This window comes from Pieris rapae, chromosome 2, assembly GCF_905147795.1.
Source record: "Pieris rapae chromosome 2, ilPieRapa1.1, whole genome shotgun sequence".
In the NCBI taxonomy this organism is placed as follows: Eukaryota; Metazoa; Arthropoda; class Insecta; order Lepidoptera; family Pieridae; genus Pieris; species Pieris rapae.
This window is the reverse complement of record NC_059510.1, coordinates 4,987,153-5,008,861: the sequence shown is the minus strand read 5'-3', so window position 1 is coordinate 5,008,861 and position 21,709 is coordinate 4,987,153. Positions and strand designations below refer to the sequence as shown.

Sequence of the window (21,709 nt, the reverse complement as noted above, 5' to 3'; positions counted from 1 at the left end):
ACAAGTACTTACACATTAAATGTGATTTAAATTGAGGAGGAAGTGATAAAATATAATTTCTTTAGACGATACACGCGGGTGTAATCTCAATTGAAAGTTGGCGAAGAACATTTACTGTTTTCAGAAGATGACAAAGATAGCGTTAGCGCCGTTCTACCGAATGGTTATTATATCACCAGAGATATCGTAACTTTTGCCCAGTACCACTAGAAAGCGCAACGGGCCATTCGCTTTTCTGATACTATTTATTGCCTAGGAAACTTCGATCGTTGCTTTTCAATTTAGTTCTGTTCAGCATAAAGTAACTTTCGCCACTCTAATTGCAATTTTGCTTTGGAAAGTTCGGTTTTATCATTTGCTGTTGCAGAGGCAGTTTAATATGACGTTCTATTGTCTTTTTAATGCAATAATGAAAATTATCGTATAATTCAAAAGGCGTAGTCTATTTACAAGATTTAAAGATAACTTTTATATTTATCAAAAAAACAATTATTTGTTATGAATGCTATAGTAAAATGACACTACATATTTATAACAATTAGGTCCTCAACTAAAATGTAACATGGCATTGAAATGGGCGGCGGTTAACATCAGGCGAGCCTCCTGCCCGTTTGCCCCCTGTTCTATAAAAAAAAAACTGTATGCAACATATTTTATGTTAAGTAGCCCATAAGCTTAACGTGGGACCTCTTTGGAAAAAGTCAGAAAATCTAAGTAAACTGAAGAGTTAAACATTACTCAAGTAACAAATATGGTATCGGATAGGAACGTATATTGCTATAGAATAATGAATCTTATCGTCGCGGATAAAAGAACAGATTAATATGTACAGGATGTTGCCGAACATTGTACATGTTCCATTCAACCATGAACTCCTTTGAGCGTCCCGCGTAGCTAAGACCTCAATTTTTTAACTCTTACTTATTGGTCAATCAATGTAACATTTGCATTGTGTTGTACCTACCTACTGACATTGTTTCATGTTCCGCACATTTTTGCTTCTAATATATTAACATTTATATATATGTTTACAATATACACGTGTAAGTGGTATGACGTAGATTTTTTATGGAAATTAATTATATGCAGAGAATATTAAATACATATAGTCTATTGTTGAAAAGGTGTGACTTCGCCTATAAGCAGCAAAAGTTTCCTTCAGCACTGGTACACTCACATATTTTTATGCATGTAAGCAATGAGTTATGGTATGTATATACCTTAAGTTCATCGCTGATCTCACAATATATTAGGCAACTGACCCTAAGAGTTATTATTATTCAGACAGATTGAGACACAGTGCGAAGTATGTATGGTGTAGTATGTCAAATCTAATACCTTTATGACAAACAGGAGTCAAACTCTAGAATCTTAATCTTTCTCGAAGTCTGTTTGAGGATGAGACTAAGAATTGAATAAAAGTAATAAGAAAATTTAATCCGTATACGTAAACTTCAAACTATGTACTGTATTATATTTATATATGATCACAATACCTCCAGAAATGCTTGAATATCTCCAAAACTACTAAACCGATTCTGATGATGTTCCCTAAATAAAATTATACCAGATTTAAATGAATGGATATCACTATTTATCTCTATCTCTTGTAGTTTTCGAGGAGTCTCTGGAAAATGTACAAATACTTTGAAATATCTACACGTGCTTCGAAGCCTAAACCATATTCAAATATTATGACTCTGACATGTCAAGGTCATACTAACAACTTTGTTTTTGAAGTCGGTTAAAAACCTCCACATTAACCAACCAGTAGATTCATCGGGGTTCTGGCAGTGATGAGTTTTAAATTAAGGTTAACTATAAAATGAATCGCAAATTTACTTCTTCATAATTAAAACTTTTGTAGTATATAATAATTATACCCTCACTTATACAACACTAATGATATATGTATTACCTATTTCAGGTACGATCATCCAGTCTTCGCGCTACGAAAGTGTAAGCCTATGTATTAACTAGACGTAAGTAATTGTTAAGTAACATTTAATCAGGCATGCCTAGATATCGAAAGCACAACGTTTCTAGTTGTGTAAGCTGTGAAGTAGACGTCATTGCTCAATTAGATGCATCTCGTTTATGTCGTGAGAGCCGAGTTTCCTAATGTTGAGCGCTTGCTGCAACTGTTTCCCAATAGAAAGTCTTCCCATACAGGAAGCATTGCATTGCACGTGCAGCCGCCCTCTCGTTGCACGAGAGGGGCGGCGGCCGATGCACTTTCATGTTAGTGACGTCACACGATACCTTCCGTCAGCGTCACGCCGTGCCCAGTAAGAGCTATTACGCAACTCACGCGCACCACTCGACTTTCCAATTTCGACAATGCTTTGTTTTGTGCTTTCAAATTTTGGTTTCAGTCTCCCGTTTATGATGCTTAGTGTTTCGCTGTGATATTTTTTTGTCTAATACATGGACAGCACGTGGTTGTATCCATCTTGGAGTCAGTAAATGAAGTCGCTGAAGTTTAGGTTGGAACTAGGAAGCTTAATTTATATTTCTTATATATCATATAATTCACCCCTTCCTGCACTTGCTTACGCCCATACGTCCTTCTCTGGCTAGAACGTGAAGAGTGAGAATGACAACAACCCTCTCTTAAAATACTCTGAATTCACGTGTTCGTCGAAATTTTATAAAGGAAATGAAACAAAAGCAGAAATGTTTGCTGTTTGTTACTTGTTTAATACTTGTTATTAAATTTAGACTTTTTGTTATTTCATTTGTTTGTTCTCCACGTGACACTTTGATGTCGTTATAAGGTTTTACCTTTCAAACAACGTCACGAGGTTGATTCTCTATATTTAAATGTTAAAAAGTCACTCAACACGTGAATAATGGTTAATAATAATTACAATATGGCTGAAAATTTCGTGTACCTTCGAATAAAACGCGAATTCAAGGAATTTTTATGTATGTGGTTATATTATACTCGATAAACCAGATGAGAAGACATAAAGCATATTTCATTTATTTATTTATAAGTTATCTTACACATATACATATTATAAAAAAGAAATCACTTTTTACACAATACAAAGATTAAACCGATTACATTGTTAAACAAAGTATATCAGCTGAAGCAGGCTAACCTAACATAATCTTTATAATGGCAATATTAAAAAAAATAATTCAGTTGTGTGTTAAATTTAATACTTAATTAATAATAATAATTAATAATAATAATAATAATTTGTTCGGTCGTAAAGCTCGTGGTCTCTTCCGAGTCCGCGGAATTATAGTGATGGTATTTCTGTAGTTTATATGTGAAACAGACCTACCAATTAATAACATATTATAGTATAGATAGTTATAAAAATGTATGGAAAATATATTTAATGCATTTATCATAGCACTAGCGGACCCGACACGCGTTGTCCCGTACAGTCGTTTAAACATAAAAATTACTTAAGTATACATCCAACCTTAAACACAAATCTAAACCATTCTCGGCACAAAACAACATCAAAAAAGTTATAAGCGCACACATCGGTCCAGAAGTTTAATAACACACGCTAAAGATTTTTATTATCAATTAAACCTATTGTCATCACTAAATTCGTGAATGTGTCAACTGTCAATACTCATGCCGATAATAGAGAATACAATGGCAGTGATGTGGTACTGAATTGACAATTGACCTGTGATACCGAGTGCTATAGAAAGGAAAGGTCATCTAAAATAGTAAATGAGAAAGTTAATCGTGGAAAGTGCACTCGGCCGATGCTGGCACTTGATTTCAATCAATGTAAAAATGTTTTCACTTAGCTGTCAAAATCATGTTAATCTTGCCACGCCGCTGAAAATTGCGTTTTGCTAGTAAATTTTTATCAGGTCATTTGAATTAACTTCAGCAATCAATACCCTCTCAGACGAGCTTTTATGGGACCTCATATGCGCGTCTTTTTAGTTGGTTAATGGTTTTTCAGCGCATGGTCGATTTGAGATATTCCAGTTTCCACGCGATGTTTTCTTCGTGTTCCAAGTGCTAATTGCACACATAAAAATCTGTTTCTGTGCAGCGCATATTTGGTCCATTGTGCATTAAGTGTTGGCTAATAAAGCCAGCCTAGCTCCTTCCAGAAGCTCAGAAGTTTCCTGGGCACTGCGCAGGCTTCAGGGAGCGACATCATTGCTCCGAGGATTTCTGTTTGGGTCACTCATTCATCTGCGCTGAACCCCGTAGATAAATAAATAACGTACAAATTTAGTTAGCAAAAAACAGTATATACCAACAAATTAATAAATTTAATATTTATATGTTATCTATCTAAATAGGATTCTTTAGTGACGTCACACAACCACATCGAATTGCGTGAATTAACGTGACGTGCGCATATAAATAAATTTAAATCCCGATTTTCTTGGTGATTCTTAAATCATTCATTCCCACATCACACCGCTTGCTCATGTGCCACCTCCCGACAACTGTCATCTTAAGCTTCCTTGACCGCCAGATATTGGGCCATTGCTCATGGTGACTGAACCATTTCGGATTTTTTTTGAATCTTCATTTCTTTGATTAATCATTAAAATACATATATAAAAAATACTTCAATTCATACGAATACATCGAAGTATACACGTGCTATAGATAGTCCTAGATTAACCCGAAAAGCAAATTTTATAAAATTAAAAGCACTCAGAAATTATATTCCTAGAATCATAACTAATATAGTTACAAATTAATAGTGTCAAATACATTATTAACCAAACGTAAATGTACAAAGACATGAGTCAAGCTTTCACCGAAAGAAACAGAGAAAGGGTCCGTAGTGCGCAGCTGTTCCTGTGGGCGCCCGCCCTCACCGGCCTGATAGAACTATACAGCGTGTTCGAGTTGATCGCTCTACTCGACGCCGTTAATACATAACCCGCTACGGCCAGTCGCCCGTCACTCGTGGAGTGCGCATAACGTCTGTCAGGCCACGCCGCGCGACGGGAAAACCATGTGGTGAAGTGAAACTGTCAAACGTGATACGCACTCGCACACAAGTTATTTCTATTTAGTGACTGAACTTTAATTTCACCATAGTGTTTTAGTGTTATTGAAGTGACATTTTGGAAAATTGGATTATACGAACGTATAATGGCCTTAGCTAGGTGAGCTATTTTGGTTGTTGAAGTCAACGCGGAACTAGTTTAATTTGCTCATCGAAGGATTTTTCCTTAATTATTATTTTTATACCAATCAAATATAATGTTTATTATACTTTGTGGTATTATCTTTAATTATCTACCAGTATTGTTTCATTTTATGTCTTTATATATGTTTAAAGTAATATGTATATATTTTTATTATAAAGAGCGAAAGTTACTAAGCACCGTGCAACGCTCGCGTTTTAACTTTCTTTGTTGTGTAAGCTGAACGTTTAACCGCTGACAGCAGGTAGAGGGAGCAACATAGAAATCGAATCACTTTTACAACAATTATTTTCCATTCAAAGTTTCATTTCTGCTTTCAATCTATGCATAGGTATGTAACATTTTGTCAGTTATATATTGGTTTAAATCCCCTAAACTTCCCCTCAGTATTCGTTAATGCGATGGCAATGTTTCTCTTCATCCTCACCCTTGTTGGCAAGAGTTACCCCAAACTGGTGGGGTCTACCCACTGTCGCTCGTTCGCGCGTTACTTTTTCCCAAACATATATTTACGTAGATATCATTTTATAATTTAAAATTACATAAAATGATCCATTTAAAACAAATTATAGTAATGAGATCATTACGTGATAACACTAATATAATATATTCCATTAAACTTTCATTTATTCAGGCAAATCGTATATTTAATCATTTGTTAAGTTTTTATTTGGATTCGAAATCGCGCAGGTAGAGCAGCCCAGGTCAAAATCGTTCCCGAGCGAGCTTTGAAAGCTTTTGCTTCTTTTTTGCTTCACATTTCATGTTTCTAAACCTTGATGCGTTGTAAAATCTGTAATTTGATTTTATTGTGCTGCTTTAGACTTAAATGCCTTGGTTTTGAATTGAAACTATGTCAAGTGGAAAGAATTGGCATTGAGATTTCATTAGAAGTATGTATACAAAAATAATTAATTGAGTGCATACATATTTTCATTCCTCTCTGAATCGAATGGGTTTATGAGGTTCTTAAAATTATCTTTGGAAAAATATTACGAATACGTATAGTTGAAGTCTCCTAATGTATTAACACAATGTTACAATCGTTTTCATTACATTAATCCGGATGACGGCGGCAGGTAGTCGATTTGTAAGTTTTCAATGAATAAAGGTCCTTCCCGTCTCACCTTTTCCCTTGTCCTTTGCGCCGTTCACGATTGTTGAATTATAGCTATACTTGTTGCGGTGGACATAAGATAAGAATTTGCGGGGATGCGTTTGTGCGGATTGAGGTCGTTGTCCCTTTGACTCGAACGACGTCTCAAAAACGAAGACAATTTCGTCTGGATTCGATTGGAAGGGCTTATAATAACCCCGATTTATGCGAATTATATTTATGTTTTTCTTTTTTTTCTATATATATATATATAAATATTGATTACTATAAATTGATGTATTTGTATAATATAATAGTGTGTAATGATTTCAAACAACTACATACTAAAATACTGTTCAAGGTACCTTATCCACAAAGAAAAAGTTGCCATGCCAAGAACGTAAGTAGTCACCCAAATTTTACTCTAATTGAATTGTAGAAAACGGACCACCTCTCTATTTTGATTGTGATCGGATAAGTTGGGCGAGGTTATTTCGCAATAGTGTATCAATTTAGCAACCGAGGGCCCAGGCGCGCTCACAAAGCGAAAGATTGCGGCTGAGCCCGCACTACTCCTGTTTCACTGCGCGGGCGCAAGGCGGAATGCGATAACTGAATTGGGTTGCGGCCCGTCGCTAGTGGCGAAACCGAATTTTAGTTTCAATAATATACTAATACTTATCTGACTAATGCTACGTAGAGCTTAGTAATCGGCCTGTAAGATGATAAAACGTGTTCGAAAACCTACATAGAAAATACCTAAAAATGTATACTTTTTACAACGTATTAGAGCAAATACAGGTAGTGTATGTATTTATTAAAAAGAACAAGAATATAATTTAACATATTCTTAGTTATTTTTATAAACACATACACATTTTACTTGTATTTATATAACTATATAGTTATCATTAAATTTTGTATATGTACTGAACAAGGTCGAGGTTCTTTTATGATTGCTATCTATAATTCAGGGCTTTGCCTGTAATTTTAAAATTATAAGCTATTATATTGCATAGGCTTTTGTTCAAACATACTTGACTGCTATTTCAGATTTTAACTCTGGCCATCTATGCAGATCTATGCACAGTTCACCCGTTTTATTAATGAAAAAACGGATTAGAATAAAACAAATCTAAAAAAATCTTTTGCACAAATCTTAGATAAAATACAAACAGTGCTTCAATTCTTGTACCTTTCCAAAAATAATACAAGAACAGATTGTTTTGTGACAAAGTCCGCAAAGTTCCACATTCACGTGTTGCCAGTAAAAGGTTGGCCCCGTAAAGTTATAACGATACCGGGTCACGTTACGTTCTCTCGGATTTTGAATGTTTTGAATGCTCTCATTGTGAAATTCAAAACATTTTACGCTTATAAAATACTAACTTGATCTTTGTAACGTACAGCGATGACAGCTGAAAGACTGTCAATGATGTTGCTATTGCGAGTATTACATGGATAATAAAATCTTTTCTTATAACAAACATCACTATTCTAACTATATTTTAATGGTCCAATAATTCATAATACTATATTATTATATAGTTTCTAGTAGTTATAGGTAGGTATATAGATATTAGTACGTAATTATTGTAAACACAATATGGTGCGCGGATTAATCGATGGCGTGTACCGACTCAAATTTGGAGGCCTCCGCGCGTTTCACTGATGTGTTGGGATCTGTGTCAGGGTCCTCCCCTGCTGTCCCTACACCCTACGCTCCCCACAGAACACCCTAAGCCAGCCCCTGCTTCAATTGACCCGTAAAACTCGAGCGTTTGTGTTTCAGCTCCTGAGTCTTATTAAATGATCGAGGTCACCGCTCATCGCTTTCTTACTGCGGGCCGAAGCACACTAAAATTTGGTGAAAGCTTTTAGAGTTGAAAACATTATTTAGACTCAATAACATTTTGTTGTAAGTAACTTCCGCTTTGTGATCGCATAATCATGTCGTGCAAATTATACTTTTATATTACTAATAAGTATTATGATTAAACTTCAGGGTAATAATAGATGGAATATATCTTACGAAAACGGTTAGGATATTTTGTTAAACTATAATATAACTTGAGTTAGTCCAGTGCCTGCTGACGACCTTTTATTTGTATGGCACCTTCACGTCAGTAGAAGGCATTGTCGATCCACGCCAATAGGAAGCGACACGGTCGGAGATTGCTATTGGGCTTAAGGCCACTTTCAATGCACCATCTTTTACCTTGTGCCCCTTATCGTACAAATTGACCCCAAACTGACGACACTTGTAATTATCGAAATCGTCTTCATAGCTTTTATAATATTTATTCTGAAAACATTTTTAACGTAAATCGACTTTTTATTAATTTTTTTTAACGTTTATAACTCGCTATTAATAAACTTATACGAAATCCACCTTCATTATACCAATTTTTTTCAAACGCTGCGCTAGAAATGTAGGTCAAACGCGTTACGATGTCAAATTTGACCCCGTTTCTACCTATGAACAAACTTGGCAATTGTATCATCAGATAATATTTTTTATATCTACTGATGATGAATACTTTTCGTGTTAGTCCAGATTTCAGTAAAGCTAAGCTAAATAATTGTAATATAATGAATGTATTGTGAAGATGTACTAAAGAAGTGGAACAGGGACGTAAAATTCAAGGTCTAGGACGTAGCTGAACTAATATCAATACATTACACATAAACTAAAATATTGCGTTTAACCTTGCCAGATTATAGAAAAACGCTTTGAATATTAATTTAAAATTTTGTGAAGATCAAATATTGTCTTTCGTAACATTTACTTGCTCACTGCCATGACATTAGGCCCTACTGTTCAAAACCGTGTTAGTGAATGGATAGCGATGGACTAGTTTTAGCCTCGCGCACAAGGAGACTCATTTTTGGGAACAAGCAATTCGCTAATAGCAACAAAGTAATAATCATATAATATTTATTGATACTGACTTCAAGGAAATCAAGCTATAAACATTCACAACACGGAAGTGATATAATGTCAGATGCTGATACAGTAGTTTCAAAGGATAACTAAATACGAAATCGACCGTTGATCAGTGAATGATTTATAAAGATTTATATGGCGTGATCAAGATTATCGAAGTGTACGTCCTCTTTGCCGTATGCGCGGCCTCAACCGAGTTTTGTAGATGCTTTCTCGATCGGCAAACCGGGTCGCGTTCTCGATGCCGCTGCTGTCGAGCTTGTACCAGCAGTACGCTGTCTTGACACGACTCACACATTTACGTTGTATTCATGCACACCCACACAATTACCTGTGATGTGTCAGGGCTAGTAAATATTTTAATATCTGAGCCACAACTCAATAAGTGCGTGGCCTTTTAACATATTTTACTTGGCCATTGTTCACAAAGTGCTGAATGTTAACTACTTGTATTAAATGTTAATTACCCCAGTTGCTATATATTTACAAATAGTTCGCACGTTTTATTGTTATATGTGTGATTATATTCAAAATATAATTGTATTTTGTGGTACCGATAATAATATATTGTGGCCATGGTTAACAAATTGATAATAGTCGTTATACAGCCAGCGACACTGATGACGACCCTCATAAACCTACCAGGAAGTAGGGTCACACTATTTGTACTGGCAGAAGTCAAGGTTTTGCCAATCGTTTACTAATCGTATTCATAGGTTAATAATACTTGAGGTCGAATTTATTTGGACGATTTAGTAGTAAATTACAGTATCCTATACAGTTCCTTGTGTATGTTTTTTCTGTGGACATTTAAGTTGTCTTGTGCATTCATTGTGAAACAATGTAGAGCGCAGTTGTTATAGGGCGGAGGTGGCATACTTTTCAGTAAGCGCTGTAAATCAGGCCGTTCTAGTTAGATATTTTTTGGTTTAAGTGGTGTTTCCCATGTTTGATGTTGAATGGTGTCGGTTCTCGCCCGCCTCCACAATGCGCCAGCGGCTTGCAAGTCGCTGTCGTTGGATGTTGCATAACTGTCTACTACTCTTTGTTTTTGCTATATATTAAATATTTAGTATCCATCTTTAAAATTTATTTCGTAAATATTTTCTAAATTATTACTACTTTCGATATACGATTGAAAGGTAATGGAGTTCTCATTAAAAATCGAAAAGTAAAAACGGACGGGCTGGATTGGTTTGTGAATCGGCTGAATGTCCTCGGCCTCGCTACGTTCGCTTCCGTCTTGAAGCTTTATCCTCGCTTAACAGTCTCAGTCTTTTTGCTATGGAGCCAGGCCTTCTACTTAATTCGTTGGCGCCAATATGAAGGAACTTTTTTTGAATAAAGCAATGTCTGTAATTATTTAAAAAAACTGGTAATAGTGACGTTTTTTGTATTAGAAGTTATATGCTTTTGCTAAACGCCATAAAACTGTGGGTAGGCGGGCGTGCGCCAACGTCATCACTATAAGACGAAGGTCGTGACGTAATACGTTCAGGCAATTATTAATAAGTCTCTAGATCCGTTGTTCCACTATACATTACGAGGCCGAACAATCTAATAAATATTCAAGTATATGCTATTTTGTCAAACAGTGATTGTAATAATCGCGTAAATGTATAATAATTACAATATGTACTTTTGCATAAATTCTCTAGGTACTTAAATGATTTCCAAATCGTTCCCCACAGTATCAAAGTTGTACGTTGCCAACCATGCGTTTTTATTAAGAATCACATGAGAATTACATTTCGTAAAACATAGACAATGCTGTTTCGAGATAAAGCATTAAATGTATCACATATTGAAATATTAATAATTTTGTTTACATTTACTGACACGTTTGGAGATTAAACTACATGATATAGCATTAAATAAACATCGTACGGCACGTAGTACGTTGTTTTGCACTAAAATGTATATTTTAATATATTTTTAGGTGAATTTTCTTGATTTTTTTTTCTATAAGTTTCACTAAAGAAATTTATACATTTAGTAAATTCGATTTTGCTGCTGTATGACCGTTTCACATAATTTTGTCACTATCAGTTGAATGACGTGCAAAAAATAATGTCAGTGTATAGGTGTTTATAAAGAACAATGCGATATATGTGGACGTGTCATATAAACATGATCTTATTGTGTATATTATGTATGTTGTATGGACACGCGTCGCGGTCACCTTGCGCGTCCTCGCACATCTCGGACGAATAGAGGTGCTAGTTTGCTTCTTAGTTCCGCGTTTGACTATAGTTTTGCCTTTACAAATAATTTAATAACTATTTATTAACAATTTTCGTATTTTTATGTATATTTTGTTAAAGCAAAGTCTAGAAACCTTCAGCCCGAAAACGAGTCTTCTAATTCGTCTGCCATAATTGTAACGGTGATGTAATATTTTCTAATACTCTTTTAGAAAACTCTTAGAAAGAAAACAATACTTTCTAAGAGTTTGGTATTACCAACATGTTGGTTAGATTTTATGATTATTCAAGTTTCTATGTAAATCACAAGCAGTTTAAAATTTTGGTATCTTAATACCGAATAGCCTTGCGCATTTTTTCTTTATTAGACAAACGCTGGCTATATCATACGGAAACTCGTACGCAAGGAGATCTATTAAGACTTCACAAGAATCGCAAGGTTATTTGCACTGTAAATAAACCAGCTTACTCATTATTACATAATCGATTATAAACAACTGCTTATTTAACGGTTACAGATATACGTTAGAACCATTATTTATGGCCCTTACAGAAAAGGTTCTAGGGGCTACTTTATAAGTATATGATAGTTCGTATCGCACATCGACTTTTGAAGCGTAATCTAATTAATAATTCTCTGACTGTGTAAACGAATAGGTTTGACATTGAGGAGTTATTGTTACAAATTGCCATGGATTGCGTCTGACGACCACGACAGCCTTGAGCACCTCATGTGTTTGGTCAATCAATACGTCATGCCCAACAATTACATATACCTATAATTGTTGCTATTCACAGCTATTAGGATCTTCTGACCTTCATTGGTTGTGAAAATCTTCAATTTCATTCTTTTTTCAATTTCATTTCTTTCTTATAATACAGAATCATATATATAATACATATTGTGCCTCAAAAAGATCAGATATTCTACAGATAGAGACAATTTTAACAAAAGGCTGGCCTCGTAAATCGCAACTTTAATATTTTATCAGACCTGAATATTGCTAGCTTTGAACTTTATCTAAGAAATCCTTCTAAAATTATTTTTATACTCGTTACTATTTGTAATACAAAAAGTGTAAATCCAATAATATCTGTCACTAATGAACTGACGAACCCGTACATTAGCGTCTTTATTGCCCAAATACTTTTGTTGAGACACTTCAAATGTTTTAAGACAAATTTATTGTTTTCTCTGTATTATTTCAATGTGACAAAGTTAATATGTCCTCTGTCTGATGGGTGCAATAAAACTGCACGATATCGCGTCTTGTGTAAACAAACCGTCCTTCAAAGTAACCCAGTCGAGGACCCTATTGTCAGGTCGTCCTCAGGGCGTCTGAGTCATAGCACGCAGTCGTCGTTAAGAGGGCATTGCTCACTTAGTTACTCCCCCCTGTTCCACCGACTGCAATTCAACATACCTTTGAAACAATATCATACCTTGAAGCCTTATTGTTCAACACCCTACTTTTATCATCATTGTCTAGCTAATCAGTGCCCATTTAATTTTGTATTGTTTTTCATTTATGGTTGTAAGTTTTTAGATTTCGCAGTGTCATTTTAGAACACGTGTTGCATGGATTATGGAGATGGTTTTGAATAGTAAGCGCAGTTAGTACCTATAAATAGAGAGAGATACTAGCAGGTCGGATGACATCTATAATAAGATCATGACAGACCAATGAAACGTACGACAAAGATTTCTCAAGATTCTACCGGTTGTTGACTTTTCCACGAAACGTATTTAATTTAACAAACGTTTTAATTCTGATGTGTATGAAATGCTTCTCTTATCACAGTTTAATTAATAGAATAGTGCTGTAGAAATTAAATCCAAAACCTATAATATACATGTGACTCAAGCTAGATAGTGTATGAAGCATGTGTTTAAAATCGAAACAGCTTTCAAGAAAGTTAAGAAAATTGTATGAGGCCGCCTATTGTTTGGTTGCATAAAGTCACCACGATGATCACTCAACATGGATACTTAGTATCCTAAATTTAAAGTAATTGAGGTGTTTCGGTAGTTGGTCTATTGTTAATCATAATAAAGCGGTTAACTGAAACTATGTAGGTCGGTCGGGCCGCTCTATTTGTTACAGTGGCAAATTTGTTAGTCGACCTCGAGCGGATCGCTGCGTGTGCCATATCTTATCGGTTTTCGTTGCTCCGGAAAATTTGACCATTTGTGAAAACCCCAAAATAACCGCTATTATATTTATAATAAATAATATATTCATTATTATTGTGCAATATATGTGTTCCGTTGTGTCATTCAACCATATATGGAACTTAATATGAAATACAATTAAGTATACTAAGCCAAATAAACAAAAAAAAAGAATCTCTGAATAAGTATGATTAATAAATTAGTTCAAATAAGAATGAATAAAAATTAAATGCTTACATTGTACGTTATAAGGAATGATGAAATTCACGATGATTCAGATGTGCTTAGGCGTTCTGTTTTCCTGCTTGTCCTCATTGCTTTGTAAAGACGTTTAAAGGAGGAGACTTAACTCCTGTCACTTTGGGTCGCCTCTGTCAACATCTTTAGTTTCTGGGTCGTGCCAATTAATAAAATTAATGTAGCCTACATTTAGTAGTGACTTGTTTAAGTTTCCTGCCCTGAACTGAGACACACGTTGACTGTAACTCGGTTATTTAATTGTCTCGTTCGCGTTTCGAGCGCGTGTTAAATGGGTGTGCCGGGAGAGACGAAATTTATATTTTTGATGTTATTAAATCAAATGCGTATAATATTTATGTACAAAAGTCATTTACAAATCTATATATATATTGTAATATGAGGCATTAATTTTTCTGCTCTTTAAGAAAAGAGCGTACCAATTCTTAAAAGGCCGGCAACGCACTCGCGAGCCCTCTGGCTTTGAGATTGTCCATGGGCGGCGGTATCACTAAACATCAGGTGAGCCTCGTGCCCGTTTGGCCCCTGGTCTATAAAAAAATAATAATAATAATATACTTAAATGTATTTTTTTAGTTACGTAACAGCCATAGTTTTTTTTAATAAAATATAGTCGGTAAATTCCAATATTTTATTTTTATAGTCAAGTTTTCCTTTTGGTTTTCGATTGACCTCTGCCTGTGCCTCTGGCATGACGCGACTTGCGGTTTCCGCTCCAACGTTATCGCATTGTACTGATTCCTTTGAATAATTTTATAATGGCCATTTGTATTTTGTTTTCGTTATCAAATTTAATTGCGCCGTGAATAAATTAGCATTGGCTAATCGATTACTTTTAATATTGGGGTAAAATTGAATTTTAATATTCTTTGTAATCTTTTCACCTCGAGACCGGTTTGGGAGTCCTACAACCGGTCGGCTATGTGCACATGTCGTCTTTAATAAAGGAGCGCAGGACATTGTTAGCCCCATGAGCTGTGCGTTCTGACCGCGCAGCTGCCAGCGAACATACGAACAAAGCAAGCGCACGCAACCTGTGAACGGATGCAGTATGGTGATGAAACTGACACAGATTCTAACGCGCATTTGGTAATCGAACCCCACCTCGTGAAAGTTTCACAGGACGGCCACAGTTCATGTATTGTCCGAGTCCTACTTAACACGACACCAAAACCAAGGATGCTGAACATACTTTTTCTTTTTTCGACTGTAGTTTAATACGCTCGTAGTTTAAAGTTATTCGTGTTTGAAGATAGCCGTTGATTGGTCGGTTTTTAGTGTCGCTACATAATTTTCATGAGAATTTGCAGGTATCGCCTGTCGGCCAGTAGGTCACTGCCTAGTGTATTAATAATGACGGATAGAAAGGTCGCCGGTATATTAGATCTTAATGTCTCGTATGACCATTTATTTTAGAAGTCTATTACGCAAATGCAAACTTTGTATTCGATTTTATAAAGACATAAGTAGTACAGGGTTATTCACCAATGTCCTGACCTTAGCTGATTTTGATCGTCCTGCTTCTTGTGCGGAAAAAGAATATTGCAAGAAATGTTTGCATTTACAAAGACCTCGTGTCGTGACGGTTGTCGCGGTTGTGGCCTACACCAGCCTTTCCGGTTTCTCCATTCTTTTCCCTACATTAAAAATAACATTGAATCTCTGTCGTACCTACCTGAGATAAATAATTTCATGGCATTGATGTCGCGATTTAGTAGAAAATAAAACAAAAATTAGGACACAATAATAAGACGTTACCACACATTCATAGTCATTCAGTCGCATATATTATTAGTTGCCTTATGCTCAAACCCTAGACATATTTATCCAAATATTGATAAAAGTGTGCCAATAACCATACACATATTGTAATAGCCATCTGTCGATACAAGCTACCCATGATAGCTCGGATCGGTGTATGTGGATAGACGTTTATATATCCTATCTTAAGATTTTAACTTACACCAGTTTTTAAAATAATTAAAAAGCTATTTGATATGTTTCAAATATAGACATGAATATTTTAATATTATTTGTAAGGTTATATGAACTTTATTTGGTTTATTGGGATGCAGATAGGAGATCGATCGACCGCATTGTCTGACAATCCACAATTTGAAAATTGAAAACAATCCGAGAATGTGGATTAATTTTTAAGTTCGGGCGTTAGACAACATGGGCAACACATTAGTTTGCTCAAGTAATAGTTATTTAATCGTTATTTATATAAAATTGTAGATAGTGTATCAAGTTAAGTAATTAAAATCATCGTCAAAGATGAACAATATTATTTTAAGTATCGAATACTTGTTTTCATCTCTTCGTGTATTCTCTTGATTGTATTTCATTCAAAGTTCCACTAACGCAAAATTTAAATAGAGACATAGCTAGTGCTCTTTCAATCTCTCAAGATTTTTTTAAAGCTCATTCCATGTATGCGTGTAGTCCTATATATATATTTTAGTCTTAAAAAAAAGGCTAATACGTGTATGCTTCGTTACAGGCTCGCGTCGGGCAGCGATTGCGGCGGTGGTGGGTCGGGCGGGGGCGCGCCCGCTCCGCAGTCGGCGCGCGTGTCCTCGAACGGCGCCGGTGGCATGGCGGTGAGCCGCGTGCCCAGCCCGTTGCACGACGGGAACACGCCCGTCGCTGAAAACTGGTGCTTTACACAGGTAAGGTTATCATGGTCAGGCGTATGTGGTATAGCAACTGTATGCCTACTGTAGAAGAAATATGCATATATCTTAATGTATATATTTCTTGTGTGCGTGTGTATGTGACTGAACTCCTCCTAAACGACTGGACCGATTTAGACGAAATTTTTTGTGTGTGTTCAAGGGGATCTGGGAATGGTTTAGATTCACAATTTTGTCCGCTGGACAATGTTTTTTTAATTAATTTTGATTGAGTCACAAAAACTGTTTTCCAGCCAGTTTCTCCGATCTTCTCCATTTACTCTATTCAATACTATACGTTGTCTCTTACGGTATTCTTGCTAGAAGTTGAGGCCCAAATTTAGTCGGTGAACCCTAAATCTCAAAGTTAGTCATAGTTTAGTGTATCGTTACATTTCAATAAGTGTTGCAACACCTAAAGTTATAATTAAATATTATCGATGTAGTACTACTAGTAGCGTTGATGCCTAAATTTCTGACACAGTAGTTTAAGACTGTTGGTTCAACGATAATGAATTCAAATTATAAAGGTTTCTATTTATTTTTAACTAACGCGAGTGATAAGGATAAATTTAATATCTATTTGATTTTTAGGTTGGATCTCTATATTTCATTTATTAAGATATAGCTTATCGTTTTACCATACATTTAAAGAATGTGTTTAACAATTGAGGTAACTGCTCCATATACAAGACCCGGAACACGTTATTTAAAGTTCTATGTTCGGTTACGTAAAGTTTTTCGACCCCACAAAGCGGGCTACACATATGGGTAACCTCTAAAATTACACATAGGAAATATATAAAAAATTATCCAACATTCGAGTAACAATACGTCAATTTATATGTATTACGAATATATTTTACCCATAGGAAAAACCTAATATTATTATCTACGGATTTAAATAAACATTGTTAATGTTTAATATAATAAAATTGGAAAATACTAGAATAGTTGCCCAATGACAAGAAAGATATATATATATATCTCTTATCGGCGATCTGAGCTAATCGTGTTAACGCGAAAAGCAACGTTTCCTGAAGATAGCTACAAGTATATACCGAATCGCACGTGTCAGATATTCCAATCAACACACCATTTCCTTTAAGGCTATAAATGAGGTTCTCAATGAAAATTAGTAAGAAAACCTTTTTTATTACATCTCGAATGCGCTTCGATTTTTGAAATTTTTGTTTCAAAGCGTACTTTTCCCAGGTCTCATGTTTGGATCACTTGATGAGGTCCAAAAAATATAGATAGATCATTACATTTTAGAGGACTTGGCTATTCTGTAATGTTTTTTACACACATAAATAGTTACTGATTGGTTAAATTAGCTAGTCATATTTCTCTGTTTAAAATTGTTGCTTATTTCATAGTATTTCTGTTTCTAATTGTGAATAAATATATATATATATATATATATATATATTCATATATATATATATATATATATATATATATATATATATTAAAGATGCTTAATAGCTCTAATTCAGGGCACATTTCATTTGAAGATATGTTCAAGTAAACGTAGATAAGCAGTAACTGTTAAACCAATTCACGTTTATTTTTTGTTCCCATAACACGGCTTTGTGTTGAAATTATTGTAGTGTTGTCTTTTATTTCCTGTCGGATATTGGTAGCAATACGTAGAAATTGGAACAACCGTTGCGAAGCTTCGACCTGCTATTGCCTTTTTGGTACTTTTTGCCAAAATCTATTTGGTTCGCGGGTAACTGTATATGAGAATGGATCTTATTAAGGTTTAATCATTTCACAAGATAACGGTGTTAATCTGTATTGTTATTATAATGAAAAACGTGGCTACTTCCTTGTATGTTTGTAGAATAATAACACGTTCCGACGTTGGTGTTGACGCGTGACTCTTCTTGCATACCTCGCGTTTTTATACATGACAGATAATTTACTTGAGTACTGTGTCCTTGATTAATTGCTATACAGTGATTAAATATGAGTCAATACATGTTTGTACTATCTTATTTTTCATTAATTCTTACCGTCGCGGGAATATTTTATGTAGTTTCATTTTAATTTCATTAACCATTTAAAAAGTAGTGAATTTTTTAATTCGCAAATGTTCAATATACCACGGAACCCCAAATTGGACTTAGATTTTGCACTGAAGAAGCATTGAGTCAAGTGGCGGGATGATGCGGGCGGCCTTGGCATGGGTCGGTGACCGGGCGAAGACCTCACCAGCGCCGCAAACCCGCAAGCTGGCAAGCAACGGTCGGGGCCAATGACCAGGGACCTGCCGCTCACCTAGTCCTGACCTTACAATATCACTAATTACCACAAAATATCCCTGAAACACCCCAAAATATTAAGGTCTAAAACAAATACCTAGACCTAATATTTTTTTAAGTAGTCAAACATTGAATTATCCGAATAATATTGTGTTAACAAGTCAATTAAATTATTTTTTTGGTAACTGTACTTGCCAAGTCAATAATAACTGGATCTTGAATTTTAATAGCCTTCATACCTCACGTTTATAATTTGTTTGTTCACTATATTTGACGCGAAATGTTGTTGAATATGTAACCGTATTTCCAAAGTAATAAAAATAGCGATTTTAATAGGAAATTATGGAGGAATGAAGACACGCTTCTTTGAACTGAAGTATTTCAAATTCTATTTGGTGTCAGTTGACGATTTATCAAGCAAATAATGACGCCTTTTTAGACTAAAGAAGACCCGACAATACTTTGCATTGTAAATATGGTGTCCATAATTTACGTCGTCTGATCGGACTTTGTATTAATGTAAAAACAAACGCTGACCTTGAACCTTTGTTGAGACGATAAAATTTTATTTGTAATAAATAAGCCGTAAAGCGTAGTCACCGCTTATTTCACAGTTTATTGAAGGTGATTATAGAGGGCACCTCAATGAAACCGTATTAGTTCAAAGCGTATTATGAAGTTAATTATAACTAGAAAAGTCGACATTGTTACACCTTGCTTGGGACTTATTTGGACATGTTAGAAACGTACACAACTAATTTACATACCTTACGTGTCATAAAAAAAAACAAAATTTTTGCGGGTATTTCGACATAGCATCCATCTAGTACCATATTTTTAGAGGCGAACCCAGAATGATTATAAGCTCTATTTTTATAATAAATGCAAAACTCGCTTTGTCTATCACTATCGCACTTTAGCTGAACTTATTTCGATGAATATTGGTATAAAGTTAAATATTAATAAGTATAAGATCCACTTCTGTATAAAATATAGATATGGTTAGACATTCTTGCCATTCGAATTACTTTCATGGGACAATTGGTATAAGTTTGCTAACGATGCTATCAACGTATGCTTGATTTTAGACGAATCGTAACTCGTTAGACGATAAAATTCCAGAGAAACTGTCTTAATATATAATTCCCTTTAATAGAACCGTTAAATGAATCGTAGCACAACTTAATATTATATTTCTCTTGTTTCAGGTGAAGGTGGTGAAGTTCAGTTATATGTGGACCATAAACAATTTTAGTTTTTGTAGAGAAGAAATGGGTGAAGTTTTAAAATCATCGACATTTTCGGCTGGTGCTAGTGACAAATTAAAGTGGTGCCTACGTGTTAACCCAAAAGGACTCGATGAGGAGAGCAAAGACTATTTATCGTTATATTTATTGTTAGTGTCGTGTAATAAATCAGAAGTGCGCGCAAAGTTCAAGTTTTCGATATTGAACGCGAAACGGGAAGAAACAAAGGCGATGGAGTCACAGCGGGCGTATAGATTCGTTCAAGGCAAGGACTGGGGATTCAAAAAGTTTATCAGAAGGTAAATATCCTTTTTCTCATCCAGTGGTTTTTCATTTCTATTTCTAATAAACAGAAAAATATTTTTTTATTATTCTGAAAGATTAATTTATGTGGATACTAAGATATAAATTATAAAATCCTACCAAAATTCATTTAACTTTTATATGCGAGAAAAAAATACATTTATTAATCTATAAGTTATCCTAACAACCGCAGAGTTCGTCGTATTAATTGCGCAATGCGTTCTGCGCATTCACTGATAAAATATTATTACGTGCAAAATGCTAATCTGCTATTAATTTGCGATAATTAACCGTTAACAGTCTCGAATTAACCCCCTTGTATTTAACTACTTTCATACTTTCTCTCCATACATATCCGCAGTACTTTAATGATCCATTAACCAATGTTTTCCTTACAATGAATGTCGTGTTATGTTTAAATTATAATAAGATATAATGCAAACATACATACATACATAGAATAATAAAGTGTTATATAAAAATCGGTATTTTTTCGCTTGGGAACCATGTTATGAATATTTTTTGAAATGTATGTATAAATGAGGATATGTGAATATAACAAATATAAGGCTCACTTATTATAGACATATAAGTTTCTCAACCATGTGTTTGATAAATGTACAAACGTACTCTCTAACAAAGAACGTAGACCAATACGATACAAGATTGTTTATTTATAAAACTTGGCAATTAATATAACATGCTTAGAACATTTGTTACTAATTTTTACTAAAACTAGACTGCTGTTATACTTAAATTTCTATTAATTTTGAATGAACGTCCATATTATAGAGTGTACACTTATAAAAATTGCTTTGGTTGCTGTTAAAGCGTTATACGTTTTACTGTATATAGGGTCGAACCTCAAATATACTTAAATGTTAGTTGGTGCGTTACCGACCTTTTAGTGAGAAGAACGCTCTTTTTTTTAAATGCTAAGTATTTCTTAGGAAAGACATCCACTGACAGCCAATTCCACAGTTCCTATTTCGTAAAAATAAATAAAATAATTAAAAGCAAATCTTAACTTTCCAGAGATTTCCTCCTGGACGAAGCAAACGGTCTCCTGCCAGAAGATAAACTGACTATATTTTGTGAAGTGTCAGTGGTAGCGGATAGTATCAATATTAGTGGGCAGAGTAATGTTGTACAATTCAAAGTGCCAGAATGCCGGTTGTCGGACGACCTAGGAGCTTTGTTTGATAGTGAAAGATTCTCTGATGTGACGTTAGCTGTCGGCGGGCGAGAGTTTCAAGCGCATAAAGCAATATTAGCAGGTAATTCACTTTTTCATGATTCTTTTTGATGGTTTATATTAAACGGTGAAGGAAGTTTTGGTTAACCATTCCTTGCCTATTCATAAAAGCTAAATCTGT

General features: G+C 34.9%; 1 protein-coding gene across 6 annotated transcripts in view; it reads left to right on the top strand.

The window, feature by feature from the left end:
* Positions 1 to 21,709, top strand: part of LOC111001000 (protein roadkill) — a 32,774-nt gene that overhangs the window by 5,803 nt on the left and 5,262 nt on the right. Inside the window, exons 2-6 of one of the 6 annotated variants that reach the window (XM_022270653.2) lie at positions 1,928 to 1,959; positions 6,618 to 6,656; positions 16,342 to 16,510; positions 19,992 to 20,329; positions 21,369 to 21,610. In XM_022270653.2, the coding sequence (XP_022126345.1) occupies positions 6,646 to 6,656; positions 16,342 to 16,510; positions 19,992 to 20,329; positions 21,369 to 21,610 (760 nt within the window). In that variant the 5' untranslated portion in view covers positions 1,928 to 1,959; positions 6,618 to 6,645. Of the gene's footprint in view, positions 1 to 1,927; positions 1,983 to 4,887; positions 5,119 to 6,617; positions 6,657 to 16,341; positions 16,511 to 19,991; positions 20,330 to 21,368; positions 21,611 to 21,709 lie in introns of those variants that run through there. The other 5 variants (XM_022270652.2, XM_022270649.2, XM_022270654.2 and 2 more) reach the window with 5 other exon arrangements.